Below are 20,392 nucleotides of genomic sequence, written 5' to 3' on the forward strand. Positions count from 1 at the left end.
ATGTAGCGCTGGCTGCTGATAAGGAGTGACGGTTTCTGCGTTTGGTCTTCTTCACCCACCGGGTGCGATAAAGAATGTGAGACACAGGAACGTACAGGAAAGTACAAGGAGTCTAAACGTCAATTGTATATTGAAGCTACAGACCGAGCTACACAACGCTGGTAACATACACTCTTCTTTACTGTTGCCATTCATTTAGTGTAAAACGGATAAATGCTTGAATCAATCATGAATACAGAAGTGGACATACATGTGCAGTTGTCAGGAACACATCATGATATAAATGTATGAGGTTATTTAGTCTCTCTCTCTCTCTCTCTCTCTCTCTCTGGTAGAAAAATGGTTGTTGATGTTATACTGTGAGATAAGAGCATGCTGAGCGAGTGAAAAGGATGCTAGCTGTCTGACTGGACACAAGCTTATTACTGACTCAGCAAAACTGCATCCAGATGTTTCCTGTTGATATAGACAAACTGATCAAGACTGTGAATGACAGGAAAAATGTCCTGCTGAATCGTCAGTAAACATGTTGCAAGTCAATGTGCTGGCACGCGCAGGGGAGTCCACCTGGTGTATGAATACTACTACTTCAGCTGTCAAAGACTCAGTCAACTCAGACTGCATTGATCATTGTATCATTGTAACTGACTTGTCTTATTCTCAACCCAGGTGTTCCGAAGTCTCCGTGCCTGAAGAGAAAAATGTTCTTAACAACTTGGTCCTTTGAGCCGGATCCAAACATCCTTCTTGCCATCCAGAACCGGGGCTGAAAGATGTGCACAGGGGAGTCTGGACCTCCTACTTTCTACAAAAAGACCTCCAACTGAATTGTTGACAACAGAGGCACTGAGACGGATAACTTTTGATGAGAACATTTTGTTGTTTTTGTGCGTATAAAAGACTTTTAAGCTATGGAACATGTTCCCCACCTAAAGGTGAAGGCGATACAATTCCAAACAGGAATACAGGGATTGTATACTAGCTACAGGTTGAATGGAGCAGAAGTTGAAAGAGCAGTTAGACAGGTTGTAGGGCCAGATTGGTGTGATAAATGGGGTTTGAAATCCCAATGATGCTGGCGCTGTTCCGTAACAACATGATGATGACTGCACGAGTGACGGCACTCATTGGCCGAGCCGCAGCTAGGTACCAGAGAAGAGCAGACTGGACAGTTCAAATGGACGATGCTCTGTGTTCAAATGGACGATGAAGATGTTGACCATTATTCACACAGGCTTTCAGAGATTTTTGATAATCATAGTGGGGTAGACAAACCAGCTAACATGCAAAACGACTCCCCATCTGAACAGCAACTGAACAATACCTTCATAAAAGGCTGTTTGCAACAAATTAGCAGCTTCATAACAAAACACATGATCAACCACCACACTGCCAGATTAACTGATGTATGAGTATGCCAGGCATGCTGCGGCTCACTTTAAAGAAAAGAAAAAGTCAAAGAAAGGACAAGTGTTCATGATGGATGAAGGAGACTTTGGAGAAAGCATCTGAGATGGGAATTACGCGGGTAAAAACAAAGGCAGAGGTAGAGGCCGAGGTAGAAAAATAGGTGGTCATGGGCGTGATGAAGGATGCTTTGTGTGTGGGAAATATGGGCAATTCGGCAAGAGATTGCAGATTGACAGAAGAAGGACAATTAACACGGAGGTTCCCGTGGTCCTCCACAACCTCACGATTGTGAGGAAGACATGGCATGACTAGGCAAAGGAAGAGAATAGTGAAAATAATGAAAAAAGGGAAAGTAAGAGAGGATGAGGAAGTGTTGGAATTAATTCGAATGACACAAATTTGTATGGTCCAAGGCAAAGGGGCTGGCAGGTACCATATTGGTACAGCCTTGACCTATCCACCACTGGACCAGGGTCTATATACCTCTGACCTAATGGAAAAAGCCAAACAAAAGGTGCCACCTGAGGCACAACTTATGAAACCAGAAGATTTACATTGCACTACCTATTTCAAACACATATCAGGACCAGATTTGGATTATGAAAAGAAGTTTTTTCAGTTACAAACAACGCTCCACTTAACAAATTTGTATTGGGACAAAAGAGGAAATTGAGGAACCAGTTGCATGTTACAGCCGGACATACAAACATTTTTTAGGTCCTGGGACGTACCAAATGTCTCACTTTCAAAAGCTATGACGGACAGGTGGCTGGATGTGGGAAAACTTGTAAACCAGGGTGATGAAGCCTATGACTGGGAACAGGTCATAGGGGGCTGCAAATACAGCCCCATGAGAGGGGTCTACACGTGTCCCCTGAATTGGACAACGCATGCTAAAACAGCAGTCCATTTAAAAGAAAAGCATACTTCTAGAAGCTGACACATTCTCACCTTAACTGAAGAACAAGAAAATGAACTGAAGGAAGTGCCAGAACAATCAAAAGGAAAAGCTGCCACAAGGTTATTGTGAATCACCTACCATTTTCTCACAAGGAATGTCTGCTAATTTGGCCAAATTTAAACCACTGGCTGATAGTCAAATCCTACTCTACGTAGATGACATTCTCAAGGCATCTAGGAGCAAGGAAGAATACAAAACGGACACAGTAGTAATGGTAAAGTTCTTAGCTGAACAAGGGAATCGAGTTAATAAAGAAAAATTGCAACTATGGCAGGATACAGTTAAATACATAGGGTATAATTATTCTACAAGCACTAAAACCTAGAACTAAGAAGCAATTGATGTCATTTTTGGGCAAGATCAACTTTTGTAGGTGCTGGATTTATAACTATGCAGCAACCACAGCACCCTTGACTGCAGTAATTTACAGTACACCCTGACGACTGCAAAGAAGGCTTTATGACCTCAGTATTCACCCAAAAACATGGCCTGAAAGACAGACCTATTATTCTACCAGGTTAGATTCACTAGCTTGCACCCTGCCACCGTGTGCTCAATCCGTGGTGGCGGCTTCAACGGCAGAACTGGCATCAGCAGCAGTGGTACTCTTCCATCTTCTGACACAAAGGTGCCGCATGCAGTCTCAGTTATTTTGCTACAAAACAAAATCTCTCTTATCTCTCACCCTCCAGACATGTCTCCTGCATGACAGTGTCACTTTCACAACCACATCTAACACTTGAAAGATGCACCACCCTCAACCCTGCCACATTAGTCCCGGTTGCTAGAGATGGGGAACCACATGATTGTCTGTAGGACATTTCTGAAAAAGTGCTACCTAGATCAGATCTTGTTGTTAAACTTTATACGTAGACCCTGAGGTAGAGAGAGAGAGATACTTTATTTGTCATGTTGCATGCAATTCATGCCCAAATCACATGCAATTTAATTTTTTTTTTGCACCCCCTCTTACATATCACACACACACACACACACACATGCATCAGGATCAGTTAGGGTTTCGGTGCCTTGCTCATGTGCACCTCGGCAGTGCTCTGGAGGCAAACTGGCAACTCACTAGCTACCAGTCTGCATACTTGGTCCACACAGGGGACTCAAACCGGCGACCCTCCGGTGCTCAGCTGTCCACCCAGCGGACTGAGCTACTGCGCCCAGATCGGCCGCACAGATTGCCGACCTAGATCACATCTAACAGATACTCCATACTCTACAGCTGACATCACAATGTTTGTGGATGGGTCCAGCAGGAAAAATTCTGATGAAAAAAATGCAACCGGCTTCGCAGTAGTTCTGCAAACTGAAACTCTGTTAGCTAGTCTACTACCAAAAAATTATTAAGCGCAAGCAGCGGAATCAGTGGCTTTACTGGAAGCATGAAAGCTAGCTAAAGGAAAGACTCTGGACCAATAGCCAATATGCATTTTCGACCATCCATGTTTTTGCTCAACAGTGGAAGAATAGGGTTATGGTGACATCAACGGGGAAAGACATTAACCATAAAGACCTAATTCTATTTTTGTTACAAGCAGTACAACTCCTAACAAAAGTAGCAATATGTGTGCCGGACCTACAGGCAAGGATGATCCAGTCTCACAGGAAAATGCGAGCAAATGTTGCGGCTAAGGAGGCAGCTACCAAACATGAGGTGATGGCACTTTAGAATGCCTCAACTCACACAGATCAGGATATACTTAGGGACATGCAAAAGGTGTCATCTACCTCAGAGAAACAAAAATGGACGGATAAAGGGGCACAACAACAAAAAGATGAAATCTACAGGTGACCAGAGGGAAAGCCTTTATTGCCTGACCTTTTCAGATATGCTGCAGTATTGAGCCACGGACTAAGTCATGTCTCAACAGGATGGATGGTAACAATAATATCAAAGGTGTTTACAGCATATGGCTTTACTAACTACTCTAAATTAAATGTGTTTAGCCTGCAAGATATGTACCAAACATAATGCACAAGGTAACAAAGACCTAAAAGGGGACAGTTTCCAAAACCACAAATTCCATTTCAAGATATCTGCACGAATTTCATAGAGCTGAATAAACATAATGTCTAGTTATCATCGATATGTTCACGAAATGGGTGGAAGAACTTCCAACCCACCAGACTCACTAACAGTAGCAAAAGAACTGCTGAAAGAAATTATTTCAAGATTTGGTATACCAGGGAAAATATATAGCGACAATGGCAGCCACTTTTAAAACAACGTCACAACATCCATTGCACAACATTTCAGAATAGATCTGAGAAACCACTCTGCTTACCATCCACAGTCAGCAGGATTGGTCGAAAGTCACAACAGCACCATTGGTCACATTAAAAATGAGAATCACCCCAACAGCAACAGGATTGACACTATATGAGTTATTATATGGGAGACCTTAGCTCATTCCACAGTTGAAACCATTTTCTAGGAATGATGAAGAAGCAGACCAAACATTAGCGGAATATATGAGAAAAATGCTAACAACCAGAGAGGTGTCTTGTGCTAATTCTCTTCCAGATGGACTAGTACTACAACAAGTGGATGCAGTGAAACCTGGGGACTGGATCCTGATCAAAACAATCAAAAAGAAGAATTGGTCGACTCAAAGGTGGGAAGGCCCGTATCAGGTACTGCTCACCACACCGACAGCAGTCAAAATAGCAGAAAGGACTTCCTGGATACATCTATCTCACTGCAAAAAAGTACCAGAACGAGGGTGTTGGAGCCATTTTTTGATATTTGTGTTTACAAATTTTGTCAGTAAAGATTGATGAAATGCTATGGAGATAATTGCAATGTTTAAGTTGATGAAGTATGATTTGATAGTGTGGGGAATTGGTTTGCAATTGGATGGTTCCGAGTGTGAGAGCTGAATGACTGCTGTATTCTGCCTTGCCGGTTGAGTGTGACGTGGGACGTTCTGATTGACAGACGTCTGATAAAGGGACGGGTTACCCATGACCAGGCAGAGCGGAAGTGGCAAACAATTTTTCAACCGCGTTAATACGAAAAAGACCTTTTGTTTGTATTTTGATCAACGAAGGAACAAACGAATAAATCTTTACTTTAAGACGCGCATTGTCTGGAGTTATCCGCTCGCAGAAGTGGCCGCTGCAAAGCCGCCACTACATTAAGTTGAAAAATTGCGCTCTGAAAACGTCAGACAAAGGAAACTGGCGGATTGCATCTTCGAGCTGTGCTGGGAAATACATTGGACTGCGTTCACCATCGGCTTGCCTTCTTCGTGAGTAGCCTGGCGATTTCCATGTCTTCAGACCCAGGTACGATCAGACCTTTAAATGTTTGATGGGACAATACAAACTGCGCGATCGCTGGAATATCATACAGAAACGGATGATTAGATCCCGACGTGCTGGTTCAATGCGGACACTCTCTTGGAAGGATCGATTGTGACGAACTGGGGACTTCAGTGGCGAAGCATAACCTGCAATAAATCCTACAATAAATCCGATGATGGTTACGACCCGCGGATTCATACATTGTGAGCGCAACACTGATTGAATGAACGGACGGCAATAATAAAGCCAGGTGGTGGGCTGAAGACGCTGTTTGTTTGTTTGTTGATGCGACATATGTATAGGAAGGAATAATTGTTTGTTGGGACAAGGCGAAATAACTGGGATCATGTCTGAGAAGCAACTTGAATACCCTCAAAAGGAGGCCAAACGCTCAGACCCGGATGAGGCCGATCAAAGCAAACTTGGTATTAAAGAGCTCAGCGCATCTCGACGCGGCAAACTTGGGCATTGCACGCGAAAAATGAATGAAATTAATAATGACTTGATAAGATTTGGTAGAGGAGATGCTGTCGCTGTGAAAGCACAATTGGAAGAGTTTGACAAAATATTAAAGACATTTAAAACATCTCATAAATCAGTTCAAATGCTTTTATCTGATGATGCGAAAGAAAATGAAAATGTGGACTGGTATGAACCGAAGATTGCAAAGTTTGCTGACTTTATTTGTCAAACTGAGATGTGGTTAAAACGTCAGCAAGACCCACAATCACTTGTTGATGTGCATGATAGTGTGTCAGTTGTTTCTAAGATTAGTTCAAAGGCATCATCAGCCCATTCAGCACGATTTAAAATTGCTGTGGATAAAGCTGGTTTACTGGCCAGAGCTACATCATTGAGAGAGAAACACGAAATGGAAATGGAAAAGGTAAAATTACAAGCTAAAATGGAAGCATTACAATTAAGAGAGGATCTTGCTGTCACAAATGCCAAACTACAGGCCCTAGAAGGAATCGACCCAACTAATCCAACAGCAAGAACGGATTTCAGACCTGAGGACGGCATGAACACTTACCTGGAGAGATATAAGGAGGAATTACACAGAAAGGAGGAACCAATTTCCAAATCAGTGGAAAGCAGCAGAGCTACACTGATATCTCTGCCGGAATTTGTGGATCTGGGAGCAATACCGAAAACACCCCTACAGAAGGCTATGTTTGTAGGCCTACATAAAAAATCAACGGCGGCTCCACAAACAACCACTGCTGCAACAACTGGGCCCAACATAACAAGCCAAGGCACTGGAATTACTCTGACTCAACCAAGAAGAGCACAATCTACTCCGGGAAGAGAACCACTGGAACCCCTAGATAATTCAGACGTGGCAAATCTGCTTTTATCTGTTGTAGCCCAAACATCCCTTCCAAAGAAGGAAGTTCCTGTGTTCAATGGTGACCCTCTGGACTTCCAGTTATTCATGCAAGCAATCAAACGCAACATAGAGGATAAGACTGACAGTAATGAAGACCGACTGTACTTTCTGGAACAATATACAGTTGGACAGCCAAAAGAACTTGTCAGAGGCTGTTTTCACATGGACGCTGCGACTGGGTATGCTGCAGCAAAGCGTCTACTCAAGCGAAACTTTGGCAATGAATATAAAATCACAACCGCCTATATGGAGAAGGCCTTAAATTGGAGTGTAATAAGACCAGATGATGGAAAGGCACTTCACAGTTATGCAATATATTTAAGAAGTTGCTGTAATTCTGCCCAAAACTTTCAATACATGTCAGAACTTGACTCTCCATCTAATATGAAACAAATTGTCTCTAAACTTCCATATAAATTCAGAGGGAGATGGAGAACAGTGGTATGTGACATTATGGAACAGACACAACAGAGGCCGAAATTCAATGATCGCGTCAGATTTGTGGAAAAACAATCCAAAATAATGCAGGACCCGGTCTTTGGCGACATTCAAGACGTTCGCAGAGAAGCAAAAGTGAGAGCACCTACAGTGAACTTGCCCTATGGGAAATCTGCCAAGCCCTGTATTTACTGTAAAAGGGAGCATGCAATGGAAAGATGTGTAACAATGTCAAAACTCCCACACAAAGAGAAAGTTGAATTTCTAAAGAAATATGGATTTTTTTTTGCCTGTTTGATAAAAGGACATCTCAGCAAAACATGTAAGAAACGCCTGACATGCCGCTCATGCGATAAGAAACACCCTACGCTCTTGCACTTTGAAAACTGGCCACCAGATAGCGCCCCAGATACTAAAGCACCTGCAGTAGCCACGAACAATACCAGCTACGGTACAGCCGTTCAAGCCAACTCTGTCACGGTTACCCTGCCACCGACCGACCAAACAAACCATAAACTGTCAATTGTACCTGTGAGAGTGAAGGCAACCAAGGGTAGTCATTCAATACAAACCTATGCATTCCTGGATCCCGGGAGTTCCGCTACCTTCTGTACAGAAAAACTAATGGAAGAACTGTCTGTCAGTGGGAGGAAAACAGAAATTCTGCTTCAAACCATGTGTTACGAAAAACCTGTGAAAACCTTCAAATTATGTGGACTGGAAGTAAGCAGCCTGGATGGCAATGAATTCATAGAACTTCCAGAGGTTTTTACACGGCAAGCTTTTCCTGTAAGTGATCAAAACATTCCGAGAGAAGAAGATCTTAAGCAATGGCCTTACCTAAATGAGGTTAAGTTGAACTCCATTAAAGCTGATGTTAGTCTGTTGATTGGTGTAAACATCCCCAAAGCTATGGAACCACTCAAGGTAATCAACAGCCAAGACAATGGACCATATGCTGTTCTGACACATCTGGGATGGATAGTAAATGGTCCACTGGGAATCAGCTCACATGTGGACAAATATGGACGACAACAGGTAACAACAAATAGAATATCAGTGGCTCGCTTGGAGGATCTTCTGATCCAACAATACAACCAAGACTTTCCAGAATTGACCTACGAGGAGAAAGCCGAACATTCGTTTGAGGATAAAAGATTTTTGCAAATCATGAAAGAATCCTTAAAGAAAAAAGATGGTCATTATGAAATCTGACTTCCTTTCCATAAGGCCGAGCTTCGTATGCCAAATAATAGGCAAATGGCTGAACAAAGAGCATATAGCCTTAAGAAAAGACTTGAGAAGGATGAGGATTTTAAGAATGATTACATGTGTTTTATGAACGATGTCTTAGCGAAAGGACATGCAGAGATGGTACCCGAAGAACAGCTCCACCGGACTGATGGAAGATTCTGGTACATTCCCCCCCACGGAGTGTACCACAAACTCAAAAAGACAATCTGGGTGGTCTTCGACTGTACTTCGGCCTACGGAGGTACCTCTTTGAACACAGAGCTATTACAGGTCCCAGACCTTACGAACACCTTGCTAGGTGTACTTCTGAAGTTCAGACAGGAGCCAGTAGCTGTGATGGGGGACATAGAAGGAATGTTCCACCAAGTGAAGATTCCTGAAACGGATGTGGACTTCCTGAGGTTCTTGTGGTGGCCAGGTGGTGACACTACTCAAGCACTGAGAGAATTCCGAATGACTGTGCATCTATTCGGTGCAGTTTCATCTCCCAGCTGCGCAAATTTTGCCCTCAAGCAGACGGCTGAGGATAACGAAGGAAAAGCTGATTGCTCAGCACTGAACACTATTCGTCACAATTTTTATGTAGATGATTGTCTTAAATCAGTTCCGGATGAAAGCCAAGCCATTAGCCTGGTTCTGAACTTAAAGGAAATATGTGCAACTGGAGACTCTAAAGATCCTGAACCCCTAACTCCGAATCACCTTCTGCTCTTGAAAGGAAAACCCATTCTCCCACCTGGGCACTTTTCCAAGCTGGATGGCTACGCTAGAAGAAGATTCAGTACCTATCAGACCTCTTCTGGAAAAGATGGACACGGGAGTATCTTCCCCTAATGCACTAGGGAAAGATTAAACACACCACTCTTCCTGAAAGTCTGGCTACAAAGGGGGGTCTCCCTCATAGTGGGAACTCGTCTCAAAACCATTGAAGAAACCAACGGCTGGACAGGATATTAGGGTGTAAAAACAACCTGACAAAGAAAATCAGAAGACACAGACCCTGGCACCCCTTCAGACTGCCAGGATTGTGCGGGATTTGAATCTTTCTTCTTCTGGTGGGCAACGATAAACAAAAATGTTGATTGGATTTAATATCTCTATTATAACCAACAGTGGTTCGACAATTATGCCCGGGATGTTGTCAAAGGCGTCTCCGAACAGTTAGTCCTGACATCGCTTATGGCCTGGAAAAACAGAATGGCACTGGAAATGTTATTAGCCAAAGAAGGAGGCGTGTGCAAAATGTTTGGACCTCTGTTGCACCTTTATCCCTAATAACACTTCCCCAGATGGCAGTATCACCGGGGCCCTGCAGGGACTGACATCAATCTCGGGGGAGCTTTCAGAGAATTCAGGAATCGATGACCACTTCAGTCAGATGCTGGAGTGGTGATTCGGGACATGGAGCGGACTCATCACTTCCATGCTGATCTCCATCGCCTTTGGCATCACCGTTCTGGCAACCTGTGGGTGTTGCTGCATTCCGTGCATACTGGGCCTCCTACAGAAACTCATAGACACTGCCATGACGAAAACCATGTATGAGCAGATCCAGGACAAGGGTTAAGATGATCTAGACAAGGTCATCATGAGTGATGCTGAGAGTAGATGTTGAGACAACACCATTGAGTGAAATCTGACAATGACTTGTTTAATGAAAATCTCACCAAGAGTTAAACAACGATGACCTGATTGGTGAAACAGATGATGTACAAATACGGTTGTCACAAAACCATGTACATATATGATATGATTTATCTTTCAGGAAGTAAGATGATATTTTTATTACAATGCTCTTATCCCATTCAGTATAAACAGGAGGGAAATGTTAGAAATATGCTTGTTGTTGTTATACTGTGAGATGAAGAGCATGCTGAGCGAGTGAAAAGGATGCTAGCTGTCTGACTGGACACAATCTTATTACTGACTCAGCTAAACTGCACCCAGATGTTTCTTGTTGATATAGACAAACTGATCAATACTGTGAATGACAGGAACAATGCTCTGCTGAATTGCCAGTAAACATGTTGCAAGACAATGTGCTGGCACGCGCAGGGGAGTCCACCTGGTGTATAAATACTACTACTTGAGCTGTCGAAGGCTCAGTCAACTCAGACTGCATTGATCACTGTATCATTGTAACTGACTTGTCTCCTTGCAGCAAGTCTTATTCTCAACGAAGGTGTTCTGAAGTCTCCGTGCCTGAAGAGAACAATTTTCTTAACACTCTCTCTCTCTCTCTCTCTCTCTCTCTCTCAAACAAAAGAGGAGGTATACTGCATCACCGATGACCCATGCTTTCATCTCTCCCCGACAGATTTAACATCATTTTACCTGTAACCAACAACATTATAGCAGAAGGATGAAGCCCTGTGTGTCTTGACTGACTGATGGACAGATGTCAAGATGCAGATATCCATTTGCACATTGTGTTTTCTCATAATGAAAAGGTCCCTCAGGTGCACAAGGCTGGAAACAGAGAAATTAGGAAAGAAAAGACAAAGAATGTTGTCACTTCAAACCAGCTTGGAGCAAATATCACTGGAGAAACGAAATATAATAAATATTACCGACTTTTTCAATGTCTGATGGGCCTAGTTGTGCAATTGAAATGGTCTTCTACTCCACTGCTACTGTATGTACGATAAACAAGCACTTAACCTGTGGCTTAACCTGCTTTCCCTCCAAATGTGTAAGGTAATTCCTTTGTTTGTAAAATATTACATCAGAATCAATGCTTCAGACGGGTATTGCTTTGTGTGTGCACGTGTGTGGAGTTGCAGTTTTGTTGATCAATACGATGTTATACACCATTATCACTTGAGAAACTTTCATGGTGTACCGCAAGCTATCTGACCATAAATGTGACCTTGACCTAACATCAGCAAGTGGCAGCAATCAATCAATTTTTCTTGCCTGATGTGTAGCGATTGACAGTTTTACACTTTTAACATATTTCAAGTATATGACCTGTCACACGCCTTGCATTTCATGGTAGTCTAGTCTACAATGACTTAAAATTCATTGAACATTTTGGGGACAAAAGAGTGACCCAAAAGGCTGCGGGAGTCATTTGCAGTAGCAAATTTTGAGGTTCACAGCTCCCTCCCTGTAAGTGCCAGACATGGGCCTCTGATGCCCCCTCCATTCATTGAATGCAGCAACAAACATGTGATAGTTTGTTTCTGTTTTACACCGTTTTACACTTTAAATATACATACTGGACTCATTGTGAGCACGCTTCAGTTCACTTCATTCATATGTAGATGTTATCCTTGTTATCCCAAACTATATACTCATTACAGTAGTCAGTCAATGATAACTGGATAGGCATCAGTCAGAGCGATTTGTGCTTTTCACAGTACAGAACTTGGAAACTTCACTTAATTTCAGAAACTAAAGTACACTATATACACTCACAGTTTTGTTTTTGTACAAAGTGAAATGGCAACATTGACGAAAATGGAAAATACACAAAACTCACCAACTTCTGGCACCAAAAGTTCTTCCATCCATCCGTAAAATATACTGCTCTACTACGGAACACAAGTGGCTGTATGCTGTCCGTAGCACTTATTTCTATAAGATACATTTCTGATTTCAAGACTGTGCACCAACACCACAACAAGTGATTTTAACCCTGCCACTCTTGAGAACACGCAGCATAATAGTAAAACAAGTTAAGAGAAGCATCACAGTGTAGAACTCAGCATAACACAAAGCTCTGATCTTGCACATTCATCCGTCTGAGTTTGAATTAGGCTTCAACTTGTTTATGAGCGGCATTTGTCTTTTAGGCTAGGTTTGTTTGGGCATGTCTGAACAACGCAACTGCACTCAGTTCCGGACCAAATCAACCAGCCCCCTTGCAATCGCTCCACACGCAGTGAGAAAGCAACCGACTCAATATACAGATGCAGTCACTGTTTATTCTATCAAATTGTTTGTGGATAATGTGTATGGCCTCAGAAATATTATAAATATCTAACCAAGCTTACCTGATGCATCTTCAGAAGAGAAACTGTTTGTGAATATTTGGTTGTTTGCCTCCACCAGAGCGCATCTTTTCCTATGCTTGCAGAAATTGAATGTTTACGTGTACGTCGACAAGACGGTGTTAATCAACGACAATAGCAAGCAAAGCAATTACACACATTGTGTTTGTGAGTTTGTCCAAGCCAAGAAGGAAACATTTTCCAGGTAAGGGGGTCACTTTTTGGTCAAATCTGACCAATCACAAAACAGTTTGCATGCGCATGACTTTTTTATTTTATATATTTTACTTTCTTTTCTTTTTTTTCCAAATTTTGGACCACTGGTAAATTTTCCTGTGTAAACACAAATCCAACCAAGGATTGTTTGTAAACATTATTCCCTGAATCTCTGAATGCAGCCTTACATACAGTGTAACATCCAAAGACTAACCATTTTCTGCTGGGGCTCCAGCTGGCTGGGTTCAAAGGTCAAACGATATGTGCAAGGATTGCTCAAATCTTTGCAAATTTTACTGAATTAATATAGTTTGTAAAATAGCTCATTATCTTTGCAACAGTTACGTTTGTAATTTGTAATTTTTCACATTGTTAGAAGGAGTGGGAGCAATTACGAAAATTTCCAGACTTCATAATAAAGTTGAAATGAGATTGAATTGATATAAATCTTCTGAACTGAATCCTTTAAGTTGAAAAAACACAATGCTGGAATCATGGTAATTGTACAGAGAGAATGCACGTTAACATAAGACCTAAAAGGGGAAACATTACAAAAAACAACAATCTTATAGTCTTTGTGGAGTAATCAAAATGACAAGCCTACAGCAAGAAATAGTTCAGTTAATTTATGAAATATTTATTTATATTTCAATAAAATTGTGTGTACATGTGTACAGTTCATCTGACAATGCTCTTAACTGGTTTCTGTCCGAGTTAAGTAAATGCAGAAATCTAAACACACACTTGTGTAATCAATGCCAGTATTTAACTTTAAAAAACACTATTAACATTGTCATTGTATTGAATACGAGATTGTATGGCTCATCCCATCATATAAATGACAAGCAGCTATTTTTGCTCTTTTCTAATATTACAGAACAGATGTAATTATAAAATGCAAATTGCTGGATGAGCGATGTCAAGCATATGAAACAAAACAAAGATTTGGCCATTTTTCAAATTGACACTTAAAGCAACATGGTTTGAAAACAAACCCATATTGTAAAATTTGCTGATATTCAATTTAACAAAGAACCGTTGAAAAAGCATGATGATTCAAAGAATTACATCGATGGTTAATTTTCACATGCTTGCTTGATTATCTTGATTGGACCATGTGTTCTACTTCATATCATGACTATCTCTCCACAACGGTAAATATTCTGTAAATGCCGAATACTAACCCCCCTGTCGGAGTGTGCAGATAATTATTGAAGCCATGCCTGTCAAACATTATAAAACACCATAGCGTGTTGTTGTTTGAGTCCCACTTCACAACGGCAGAGTTTGTAAGAGAAAAAGGGAGCTGTAATCCACTTACCCACGTTAAGGTTGAGCTTCTGTCTATAGGCACCCTCCCTCTATGGCAGAATCCCAGAGTGCCACCACTGAACCTTGCATCCTTAAGGCCCCACACAACGTATTGCTCTTGTGGTAATACTAACCTATCCAGGAGGAGTTCTTGCCCATGCTGAATCTAGCGTAGGCATGTTTTCAATATAACCTGAACCTGAAGTATGCATACTTTTTGATCCTGATCTGGGATAATAATAAGAGAGCATTTCCTTAGACTGGATCCCAGGTAGGGATATGTATGTTCTATGCCCTCCCTTTTGGAATTCTTAAGGCCCATCCACCTTCAATCGATGTTCCTGCATCCAGAATTTAAAACCTCAAACAATTCTTGCAGGAAGAGTTGTAATCTGGCCCTTATGGGAGTCTGAAACACAACTGGCCATATTCATAAAAGTATTTTTAACCAGCCGTTCTACCGACTGTTTCTGTTTTTGAGAAATGTGGCTCTTCCATTGCTCTCCACGCAACACACTTGTTTTCATGTTCACATTTCGAAAACAATTCATAAAAGCATACCACATACAAAATTACACCTGCTTTAATTTTTCATTTCTGAATCCAAGTGCAATGGGACCCCTAGTAGTGCCTGTACACCTTTTACCTTAGTTTGTCTTTCATGTTACCACTTTTTTAGTTTTAAGCACAAAACCCCAATGACACATTCTGCAATTGTTTTTCAAAACATTTTTCTTTGTTTTGCTGTTTCTTCAGTTCAACAAACGGTGCTTTATTATTCCCCGCTGCATTGCTTAATAACATGTTTATTGTGATCAACTGTGGTTTGCAGTTGATCACTTATTTGATAAAATAACACAACGGTGATGGCATTCTTGTGCACTAATGAGCCTCAGTGATTTTAATTTAATGAACCGATATTGTTGTGGTGGGGATTTAGTGTATGTATCTTTTATGAATATGGCCCAATTTCATCAGCACACAATATAACTTTGACTTATATATATTAATGCCTATTCCCTAATTCAATAGAGCAAAGATCGTGCCTTTGACCCCAGTAAGTTGGGGCCTCTGAAGATCATCCTTTGACCAAATCCAGTAATGGGACTGACAATTGCATCTCTCCTATTTTACCATATCTGTTACCGACCAGTTACTTTACATTATGAAGATCAACTACATTGATAAGACTCATAATCAAGCCTGCCTCGTAGTGATTCAAGTAGTATGCAACTGCTGAGATGTGCCCACACCAGAATGTTCAGGCACATTCAGCTTTTGGTATGCCTCTTGGGCTTTGTGGTGAGAGATTTTCCTGCTCTAGAACTACACAGCAGCAAAGCAATCAGTCCTCATTGAGGGAATTTGGGCACCACATGGATAGAATTCATCTTGTTTGCCCCTCTAGTGTTGTTATGGCCTAGTTGACACCATCTGTCTCCCTCAGTCATCTTTACAGTGATCGAGTGGTCATTTGCCTAACAGCAATTACCTTTGCAACTGCAAGGCCGTTCACCTTTTGGAGAACTGCAAAGCTTGAAACTGTCTGGTCACAGTGTGTTTTGCACACATATGGAATATATACTATAATGTGTGGACAAATAGTCTTGGTACAGTAGAAAACATCCTGGTCATCTGATAACCAGTCTTCTTTGAGTGAAGATACAGTCTACTACCTTGAAACCACTCAAAGAAATGTTCCAATAAACTCAATCTGCACCCCCATGCTAAGACAGATGGTTAAGGCACTGTAGGTCTGGCTAGTGTGGCCGTTGTGTCTTGAAGAGTTATAATTTAGGGATAATTTGTAACAGTATACTGTATATAAATCTGTCTTCGCTCAGAGAATACCAGTTATCATATAAGACTGACTATACAGGATGTACACATAGTGCTTTTTAAATGATGAGGGTCATTCCAATGCAGAGCTGGCCCCATTTACACAATGTAAACAATGTTTTTGAAGGCGCTATATACACATCAAGTTATAATTATTATATCTGGGGTAAAACTTTGTACTTGAGGTGAGACTGAGGTGAACATCAGTGGTTCTTCTTCATGATTTCATAATAATTATTTTACATTATAATGGAATTCCCAGCGTCTTGTAAGGGAAAATAAGTCAGTTACAGTAATCGATTTTGGATATATTTTTTATAAGTGCATTCTATGTTGTACTGGGTTATTAATAGGTTAGTAATGTAAAGAGGTCAAATTAATTTAAGTCTATTTAAATCCACCTAAATGGTTTTCCTTACAGCACATTTCCCAATGTAGGGATGAAGATGGTAAAAAATATAAGTAGAAATGGCAATTAAAGAAAACCTCAGCCATAAATCTCAGTCTAAAAAGTTGTGGTTTACAATTTGTGACATATCTGTAGCAATGTAGGGTGTCCCAATAAGCTGCCTAAGTAGACAGCATAATGCAGACTGCTTAGGAAGCTGACTACCCTGTCTACGCAAGCAGCTGACTTTGTAGGCTATTGGGACAGACCCTGAGACCCAACTACAATTCCAGTCAGATGACACCTATATGTGGTCTAGCTGGTCAGATTGCATTCTGATCAGTGTCTTTTGCCTTTGTTCACACCTTTCATTGACATTATCTGAATTATGTATCTGGATGCAGAACACGAGTTCCACTGAATGGAGACAGTGGGACATTCTATCTTAAAGGAGCAATTGAGTATTTTTTTCTTTATTGTTTACATTGGATAGGAGTTGTATTGTATTGCATTGTAGAATTATAGAGTTGCATGTCTTAAAAGTCCACATTACTTGCAATGGTGGAAAGTAACCAAACACATATACACTATCAAGGACTGTACTTCGGTATTATTTGAAGGTAAGTCACCAATGACATTGACTTTATGTGTTGTATGTATGTTGTATGCTTTGATGTGCAAATAACAGGACAGTAGTGGTCAATAGTGGCATTTGTGTATGAAACAAGAGTGCAAAGCATTTAATTAGAACAGAAGGTTTTTAAAGGAATGGAAAGGGGTATTTGAAAACTGGACGAATAACCTGAACAAGGCAGAGTATGTTGTCATGAAGCAGCCTTTCTTACTATAGATCTCCCTGTGGTGTAGCTTTTGAAAATTGATAATTTTGCAGCTTCTGAAAGAGCAGCACACATGACTTGTTGAATTAATCCTATATGTACATATATGTAGTATACTGTATATGTATATATATATAAACAGTACATACGTTTGACATTCTCAGATTACTAATACACAGATTTTCCCAGCAAGCACTTTTTAACAATGAAACTGATATGGCAGCCTGCTCCAGTGTTGGAAATCCGTAAAAGTACAGAAACAAATTGCATTGGAAAGTGCACTGTTGTGGTGTGGCTTTAGGTAAAAGTCAAACAAAATCAGCATGCTACATATTTAAGAACCATACCTACATTCTCTAAGAGGGGAGTACAGAATGCCTCAGCAATAGCTCAGGGGTGGGCAAACTACGCCGTCTGGGAGCCGAACAGGAAAATGTGAACATAACGCTAAACTAGCACGTGTAGTGGTGCAGATCAAAAACAACAACCAGGCCGACGAGTCTCAGTAAAAACATGCAATCAAACCTGAAAACAGAGGATAAAAAATCACATGGAGCAACAATGTTATCTGGACGTTCATTCTCCTGCTGCGGTGCATGTCGGTATTGCAGCTTGACCATGTAGTGAAGCCAGTCGTCAAGTTCGTCAACAGCATCGTCAGTTTAATAAGTTCCTTGAGGAAACTGATGCTGATCACCAGGACCTGATTTACCACTCAAATGTCCACTGTTTACGTTATGTCTATGCGTGTAGGAGCTGAAAGGGGAGATAAGCTAATTTTTTAAGTCAATCGGGAAAGCTGATGATTTTCCTGCGCTGAGCAACAAAGATTGGCTTTGGGATTTTGCTTTTGAATGAATGAGCTGAACGTAAAGCTACAAGGGAAAGACCAATTTGTTCACAAAATAAACAACAATGTGAGAGCCTTTTTGCCATTAATCGATACAAATTGTACTGTGGCATCCCGGACGCACACTTTCACACGGCTGCATGGGGGGGAGGTTGACCCCTAATTGTTGACCAGGGAGAGACAGGGAGGGGTTCAGTTGTGAGAGGGTCAGTGAATCTGTTGTTGCTTTGGGCCATAGCTGCATCTATCCAGTGAGTCCTGACGCATGGTATGGGATGGGTGTGTGTGGGTGTGTGAGAGAAACACTTGGGGCCAGATTTACTAAGCATGACGCAAATTACCATCCAGGACACACATTTCTGTGCAGCTGCATTTTTCAATTTACCGGGGTATTTATTAACACTGATTATGTAAACAAGCACAGCGAGTTTACATGAATGCACTGCTGCTTTTTAAGATCCTTGCGTCTTTCAGGAAAGAATTACGAAAGTGCCGTTCAGTTTGGAAAAATTACAGCACAAGATTTGACGTAGCACAGGGTTCAATTAACCCAATAAGAACCACAGTAATAGTTCTATTATTTGTGGTTTTTACCTTCAGCACACTTTCCCCAAAAACAATTGCAGAATCAATTGCGTGGAATATGCCTGGCCACATCACCCATAGAGAATTTTAGGTGAATTTTTTGTAGTGAGTAATGAACTCAAAATTAAATTAAAATTGTCCCTTGTTTGTGTCTTGTCTGTGTAAATAATATGAAATTGTTTTTTGGTTCTACATATTTCCATAGGTTACCGGTATTTGCAGGCCGTCACATCAGTAGCTGTTTACTGTCAAAATGTTTGCTGGGAAGCTCCATTCAAAGAACATTTGTACAGATTTATATTGTGTCATTTCATTGTGTGGAAATGTGACATGTAACAGGTACAAACAGGGAGAACCGCTGAAGCATGAGCAGAATGGCAGTTTGCAGAGTGATAATGGACAGCAGGGAGGAGGACGATGTTAGTGAAGATGTGGGGTCATGCAACAAAGCATGTTGTCACACTCGTGATCATGCACCACTGCCAGCACTCCAAACACAAATGCTGGTTTCCTGTGTGTTGGAAAAAACAACAATTCAACAATTTTGTGATATATTAGTGTTATGTGAGATTAAAGCAGAAAAATGTCTGGACTTTATCTGGAAGTCATTTGAGATGGTGGTTAAAGTCTAGCTTGGATCCATGGTGACAGCAGAATTCCTCACGTTTCATATCTCGTTGACGCCATTGGGCCTAAGTGAATAAATGCAAAAAAACCAACCCTCATGTTATTGTATCATATATGACACTATCATTAGTTAAATTTTCTGCTAATTAGCAGCTGATTGTCTTTGGAATTCTATATTTAAAATTATAGTATTATATGCAGCAGTTTGTTTTTTGTTTTTCTTTTAGAGACTTTGACTTTCATAAGGCATGTGATATTGGTCAGAAATTCTGCTTTCATTCTATGCAAGTGTGTTGTTTCAAAGGAAAACTGTTTCTTGCCTTTTGAAGTTGAGCATTCTGTTTGGATTTGTAGAGAAACTCTCCCACAGCCACAAACACTGAGAGGACAAGTCCGGCAGCCAGTACAATGAAGATCCCACCAATATTCTGCACCCCAAGGGCGCTGGCCTCCTTACTCTCCTCCTCTGGACACCCGTTTCCCCTCCACCACTTCTCCTTCATCATGTGCAGCTTCCCTTCTTCCTGAAGCTGCAGGATGGCAATAGTGATCTTATCTCTGTATGGAGAGCCTGAAGGACCAAAAGACACACAAGGTTAGCATGAGCAACCACCATGGCTGATTTTTATCTGAGACTGAGGGAGATAAATTGTTGCATTTATCGAATACTGACTAGAGCCTCCTGCAAACTGCAAGATAACGATCTTAAAAGTTGATTGCATGTCACACTGTGTGAGATGGTATAAGAAAATGTTAGTTTGTTGCATGTCAGATTGTGTGATGAATGCCTGATGAAACATGGTACTACACAAACAGGAAAAAACTTTGCAGGCAGAAACGCATCAACTTCTCACCTATCTGCACTGCTTTAGTAGACACACCATATTTTTATAACACCTAAAATTCTGACATCAGAATTTCACCATAGGCTGTCTTTGGTCACGAGAGCGCTCAACCAATATTTTGAATTT

General features: G+C 41.1%; 1 protein-coding gene across 1 annotated transcript in view; it reads right to left on the bottom strand.

Moving 5' to 3' along the window:
• Positions 1-20,392, bottom strand: part of grik2 (glutamate receptor, ionotropic, kainate 2) — a 190,678-nt gene that overhangs the window by 8,590 nt on the left and 161,696 nt on the right. The window contains exon 15 of the mRNA XM_076148425.1: positions 19,742-19,992. Coding sequence (XP_076004540.1) covers positions 19,742-19,992 — 251 coding nt within the window. The remainder of the gene's footprint in view (positions 1-19,741; positions 19,993-20,392) is intronic.

Source organism: Genypterus blacodes, unplaced genomic scaffold, assembly GCF_046128005.1.
Source record: "Genypterus blacodes isolate CSIRO-AG114 ecotype Tasmania unplaced genomic scaffold, CSIRO-AGI_Gbla_v1 ptg000040l_1, whole genome shotgun sequence".
Classification (NCBI taxonomy): Eukaryota; Metazoa; Chordata; class Actinopteri; order Ophidiiformes; family Ophidiidae; genus Genypterus; species Genypterus blacodes.